The sequence below is a fragment of the Trachurus japonicus genome, chromosome 1 (genome assembly GCF_045865225.1).
Source record: "Trachurus japonicus isolate A0001 chromosome 1, Traja_1.0".
NCBI classification, from domain to species: Eukaryota; Metazoa; Chordata; class Actinopteri; order Carangiformes; family Carangidae; genus Trachurus; species Trachurus japonicus.
Genome location: NC_140907.1, coordinates 7891277 through 7898050, shown reverse-complemented (window position 1 = coordinate 7898050; position 6774 = coordinate 7891277). Strand labels below are relative to the sequence as shown.

The 6774-nt window shown below is 39.1% G+C and overlaps 1 protein-coding gene across 3 annotated transcripts; it reads right to left on the bottom strand.

Moving 5' to 3' along the window:
- Positions 1–2264: 2264 nt before the first annotated feature.
- c1h4orf33 (chromosome 1 C4orf33 homolog) lies at positions 2265–6734 on the bottom strand. 3 transcript variants are annotated; one of them, XM_085762533.1, is made up of 6 exons: positions 6594–6734; positions 5183–5376; positions 3823–3883; positions 3673–3724; positions 3387–3586; positions 2265–2454 (listed from the first exon to the last, which is right to left on the bottom strand). In XM_085762533.1, the coding sequence occupies exons 1-6, from the start codon at positions 6635–6637 to the stop codon at positions 2358–2360; spliced, it is 648 nt and encodes a 215-aa protein (XP_085618659.1). In that variant the 5' UTR covers positions 6638–6734; the 3' UTR covers positions 2265–2357. The 3 variants fall into 3 exon arrangements, with proteins under 3 accessions (XP_085618659.1, XP_085618709.1, XP_085618690.1); XM_085762583.1 differs by lacking the exon at positions 6594–6734 and adding an exon at positions 5901–6051; XM_085762564.1 differs by lacking the exon at positions 6594–6734 and adding an exon at positions 5459–6046.
- Between the last annotated feature and the right edge of the window lie 40 nt (positions 6735–6774).

The following is a 6774-nucleotide window of genomic DNA, read 5'->3' as shown; positions in this document are numbered from 1 at the left end:
AAAACTTCAAAAACCTATAGTATTAGAAACAAAGCCGAGTTGTGGCTTTAGTTTTTTGGGGGGGCTTCTATGCCTTTAATTGATAGGACAGCTGTGAAGAGACAGGGAATGGAGAGACAGAAAGAAAGGGGAATGACATGCAGCAAAAGGCCATTGGACAGACCCAGGCTAGCTGTGTTCCCCAGCTTTGTTTTTATACTAAGAGAAGCCATACGCACCTGCTGGCTCTAGCAAGAGACAATCAACACTTAAAGGGGGAAGTAAAACTACTTTTTTTTTCTTCTTATGAGCAGAATACTGACATAGGCTACTTGTATTTAAACATTATACTCTATAACATTTCAGAGCAAATATTTCACTATATGGATACTGATTCCCTTTCATATTTGACATTAATTTAAAGTGCTATCAAAGATTAAAGCACTGGCTTCCAGCTATTTGGGGTAATAAAAACACATTACCTAATAGAAGCTTCATGTCGCCTCTGCTATCAGTGATTTCCTTACAAAATATTGAATAATAAATATGCTTCGATAACTTTTTTCTTCTCCTTTTCAGTCCAATAAAATTAACCATCTAAACAAATCCTCACATTCATCTTGAGGCCTGAATCCTAGCTTAGGAATCAAGAATCTACCATGAGTAATATGCAACAATAACAACTTAGCAATGTAATATGCACTAGCAATTTCCTTACTCAAAAACATTTTTATGATGACAAATCTTTTCCCTTAATTTTGGGGATATTTTTATATTATTGTACTGGCACCTGGGCTTTAGTTAGTAGCAGCACATTGCCTCACAGCAAGGAGGTTTTGGATGGAAATGTGTCATCAGGGGTCTTTCTGTTTGGACTTTGCTTCTTCTCTTCATCTTCTCGTGCCTGTGTGGGGTCTCTGTGGGAACTCCTGCTTCCTCTCACAGTCCACTGACATGCACATTAGGTTAATTGGCAACTCTAAATAGCCCGTAGGTGTGAATGTGAGTGTGAACGGTTGCTTGTCTCTATAGTGGACGTCAGCTTTGTGATAGATTGACAACCTGTCCAGGGCGTATATCCTGCCCTTGCTGTATGTCAAGTAGGATTGGCTCCAGTCCCCATGCAGCTGTAAAAGGGTAAGTGGTAATTGGAAAGAATGTATGTAATAGGAATGATGAAAATGATTAAATATTGAATATGTTTTTTCATAGATTTCACAATTAAAGTGATATTTGTGTATGATCTGTGGGGAAAAGCCTACAACGCGCACAGTTAACATACAAAGTTAATGAAGCCAGAAGTTATCATTGCAGAAATACAGTACCATGGATAGCACCACTATTCAGATATCTATCTATCTATCTATCTATCTATCTATCTATCTATCTATCTATCTATCTATCTATCTATCTATCTATCTATCTATCTATCTATCTATCTATCTATCTATCTATCAGGAAATTCATATGTCCAGGAACTGATGATAATAATAATAATAATAATAATAATAAATGTTCATTATGAATATTGTATCACAAATACATTACTAATAAATATCTGCTGGAAACACAAGTCCAACACTCTAATACTCCAACAAATGTATTGTAAATGTAGTGTATGTATTAATTGGATTGAGATGATGTGTGATGATGATGACTAATTGACATGCCCGAAATGAACCAAATAAATAAATAAATACAATGCTGTAACTTCATTCAAGTCACTCAGTCACTCACTCAATCACAAATATACCAAGTAAAAAGGACAAAACACATTACCAGCATTGAGTCACTTTATAAACATATTTAATTACAGAAGCAAATCAATAAATGTAGTGGAATGATTGAAAAATGTAATTACTGTACATGTTTAATTCAAAAGCATAGCATGTGTTTTCATTGAAAACACATGCTATGAAAAATGTGTTCTTTGAAAACTTTTCAAAGAACACATGTTTCCCTTTAATGGTACATATGATTGTGTGTGTCTTAACGAGCAAAAACATCACAAGAGCCTGCTACGTTTATGTCACTGAAGTGAAAAACACAGGCTACACAGGAGCTGAAGGTCAAAGTGAGCAGTCCTTGCCACCATCCACTCTGCAACTGCTGTAGGTCACACTCTCCTGAGGCAATATTTGGTGACGTCCAATGGCTTGTGATGTGTGTGCCTGTGTGCTCGCATGAGTGTGTGTGAAGGCTAATACGCTCTGACAAGCTGATAACATATTTCTTGTCATATCGTTTGACATCATTAACTAATAAAGATTGATTGCCCTTTGTTCCCCCGGCAATGAGTGTTTGTACTTGTGCCCTGCCACTTAGGTGTGTGCATGTCTGTGTGGGCAAAAGAGAGACACAAAGTGAATTTGAAAAGCTCAGGGTTTTCCTATCCACAGATCAGAGTGTGGCTGGACCCAGTCTTCTCCCATGATGTCTTGCAGCCGGAAATTTTTGAAGTAGTCCAGGCGGTGGCTATGAAACAGAGAGAATATAATATAGGATGCATAAAATCCACACATGCATCTATATACTACAAACTGTGCATGTTCTGAGTGTACTAATAGCACTAGTCAGCCTGTAAAAATAATTGTGTAATATCATCGGTGGCTCTGGAGGGAGCCCTCTGAAGTTTCTATAAAATGCGAAAATACAAAACTAATAATGATGATGTCATCACGGTTGATTTGGTGATTAATTTTTCAGCAGAAAGCTTGATACAACTTGGGGTATGGAGTTATGAGGAGATATGGGCACTACAAAATACATTTTCTAGATTCAAATCAAATCAGGATTGTTACCTTAACTATGCTACACTTTTGCCTCAATTAAACAGCTTCAGAGTATTTGTGATGGTTTAATATATGACTTGTAACTAGTTCCAGGGAGAATAGAGGCTCTCTGCCTTCAATGTAGCGTCTCTTGGCTGAAAACCAACCTTGTAAGATCAGAGCCTCTGACCCGGTGTCCCAGCTCTCTTCTCGACTGCACCGCGACATAAACGTGCCCCGTGATCTCATGTTTATGACAGAGAAGACTATACAAATATACACAAATACGCGTATTTGATGAATAACATTATCAACCGCTCTGTTGATTGATTTCTCGCCGGCTTCGTTGAAAACAAATGCACATGGCCGGGAGGAGGGTTAGCAAAACGGAAAAGCGACCGTACTTCGAAGTTCCCCTTTAAGAACTAGGAAGACGATGAGGAGCTGGACAAAAAAAGCCAGAAGAAGCTACTCGTGCTTGTTGATGCATATTGTAAAAGTCAAGATATCTATCTATTTCTCTCAAATCCTAGGACACTAATTGTTGCTGCTTCACTTCGAAACAAAACAATGTTTTGCCATGAATAGTGTTTTGAAAACATTAATAAGTGTACTCAAGGGGGTCAGCATACTCACAAGTTGGGCTGCTGGCCTTCCACGATCTCCGCCTTAGGAACGGGGTAAAGAGCCTCGTACGTGCGCTTCTCTCCTGAGCCATGGATCGCATAGGAATTCATCTTGTTAATATTGGGAGGGAAGTAGGACCAGGGGATGAGAGCTTCACCCATCCACCTGTCGCCTTTGATTGTAGCACTGAAGACCATGGGCAGTTGTTGCTAGAGAGAGACACACACAGAGCATAGTGAGAAATGATCACCTTATACAAAAACGCCCCTGAATAAATCCCTTGATGTCTGCCTACCATGAATGCTTGGCCGACTCCTGACAGCAATAAAATCAGGTGTTGTCCGTGTCTGAAACAAAAACACAGATGTCTCATTGTTGCACTGTGGCTGTTTACAAACTGATAGTCACACACGTGGACAGTACAACAGCTAAGCTCTGCACTTACGGACAAAGCTCCACCTCCAGGTAATTTTCTGTAGTACTGTCAAGGAAAAAGGACTCAACAACTGTGGACGTAAGGAAAAGAACATGAAGATAAGACATTTAATCTTACATTCACTCTTTAAATTGTATTTTTAATCTCAGTGGCTCCTTTCCATTGAAAAAAAACCAACACAAAGTAACAATGTATTAGAGCCGTTCAGTCTAAGTTAGAGTTTAATAGTAATCATAGAAAGGAAAGAGACGCATAAACTTTCAAATAAGATGAGGACCAGCACAGCCACTAACCTTGTGGTGTGCTCATTAAATACCTAGATTATAATGGGGTTGGTTTCCAATCTAATAACTAACATTAATGAGGCCAAATATGTGGGGCTCATTAACCAGAAATCGAACTTACTTAAGGTCAATTAGATGGGATTGTTATAACTCAACCTCATTACAATGTTTAATTGCTGTGTCACGATAATGATGATAATGCAATTACTATTATGGCCTCATAAATAGAGGTAGTCCCTAGTCTCTCAGACCTGATTGGACTATATTCATAATCTTATCTCTGCTTGTAAAGCATCTGAAAATTGCATCATACATACTACTGAAATTACATGGTTATGATAAGTACAGCTATTGGATTGTAGGAACCATCAAGGTAACACCTGTACCACATGATGGTGTCAAATACAACAGGCCATAAATGTGACCTTTGTGAAGGTTATGATGTTCAGTTAGTGGAGTTTATTAGTGGAATATAACCTTTAAATTAATGATTATAATTGATAAAGAAATAGTTCAACGTGTTGGAAAATACACTCTTACACGCACCTTTTCTTGTCAAGGGTTCATACCCTCAAATCTGCTGCTCAATATGAAGCTTTTGGATTGTTATCGTTGCTTAGTATTGAGACAAAATGTTCAACTTAAATAAGCTTTAGTGGTGCTATTAGGTGGGCTTTTTATTTGGACACAGCAGCTAGCTGTTTACTCCAAAACAGAATGGACAGAAAGTGTATAGATTTTCTCAACTAACTGCCTACGTCAAGTCAATAAACACATTTCCCAAATAAATACTGATAAAAATGACTGATTCAATTTAAATTCAAGCACTTATTCAGTGAAATGTTCTGTGCCAATTAGTCCTCAAATGATAATCAATGATTTAAAAAAAAAAAGCAACACATTACATTATTCATATCATGTTCAATAAAAACACTGATTTGATCTTTTTTAAGATCATATTTTATTCATAGACATTCATCACGCATTGGTCAATTAATCTCTGAACATTGTAGTGTATACAGCGTGTCTGCTTGAGCTGTTTAGTGTGGTACCATATGCAGCATCTTTCCTACCCTCTCACCCACCTTCATAGTCCCAGAGTCCAGGGAAGGGCTGACCCGGGGGCCCTGCAGGAGCCTCTGGGTCATTGAAGAACGGACCAAAGACCTCCATCTTCAGCCCCCCTTGTCCAGGAGAGAAAACAATCTTGATTGGGTCATGATTGACAGGGTTGCTATCCCAGGTGTGCTGGATGGCAAACTCCATTTGTGTGAGAGAACTGAAAGAAAAGTCAATTTAGAAGGAGAATGCAATATGGTCAAAGTGACATAGTGCAGCAATAGTCTACAGTGCAAACTTACAGAGATGCACAGCACATCAGAATGTGAATAAGTGTCAAACACTGTAGTCCACGTATAACCTCCATGTTGTCTGAGCTTCCAAAGACTCTCTGCCTAAATTACTCTGTGTGCTCCAGCTTGTCATGTCCTAATATACTTTACCGTTTGGCTCTTTTAAAGCAGCTCGTTATCAAATGTCAAGTGCAGTTCTGTTACTGAATAACTTACTAAGGTAGTAAAAGTGACTTCTGACTTAAGAAACTCAGAACTTTCAAAGTGAATTTAGCTGATGTGCTGGCTGTGTGTGTATCAGTAGATCTGATCTGAATTCTGGACAAATCAGCAAATGAAATGAAGGTGTTATTTTCCAGCGGAGTCGTTCTCATCCCTAAACTCTTGTTAGCAAATCATAGTTGACCGCAAGGTAGCTTGCAAATTATATACCAATATGTCTGTTACTTACTTCCTGACAAACAACAGTCGCGGTGTGGTGCAAACTTAATCTCTTGACACTTTCCAAGACGCCATACGTGATAACTCTTCACTTAAACCCCAAGCTTGTATAACTTAAACTGACACATGACATGCACATCCTCAAAACACCGGACTGCTGCCAAAGACGTTTTTAGAAAACAAGACGCCCCACGACGAGTCAGTTTCCTGTATCTGTGTCACGTGTGTTTCACCTCTACTCCGCCGTGAATTTACCATCACAGCGCCTCTCTCTGAAGAACCTGGTTAGGGACTGTTCGTTACTTATCATCAGTGCCACCGGAGGGATTCACGGGACTTTTTTAGGCCTAATAGGCTCTTTAAGGCTCTCTTTAGGCTACAGCAGCAGGTTTTGACTCCAGTTCCACAAGTGAACGTAAACACAGATTATGGTAGATTCTTTCGCCTAATCGTCACTGAAGTAAATGTTGGACTCATGTTTCACAAGCCGCATCTCTTCTGAACATTTTGACACGAAAATAGAAAATTTCAGACGAAAAAGGAAAGAGCCTAACTTTTGTTCCAGACCTGTTTCTGTCTCATCAACACACGCTCGCGAGATTTGGCACAACAACCAACGTTCGCGAACGCACGCGCTAACTAATTTTCATAATGCTATGACCGATAAAAATGGCTCATTTTTCTCTACTTTTATAAAGCGTACCATTTCATATGATTGGTGCAGCTTGTAATGAGCCATCTTGTCATAAGTAGAGTATCTTTGCCGCTGCTTCCCGTGCCAGAGCGGAACCTTCGGCCTTCTCTGTTGTATGACGGAACAACTTTACCGGGACACACCTTCGTTGTCATTGGTCGTTTTTTGTTTACTTTCAAACGGACGGCGG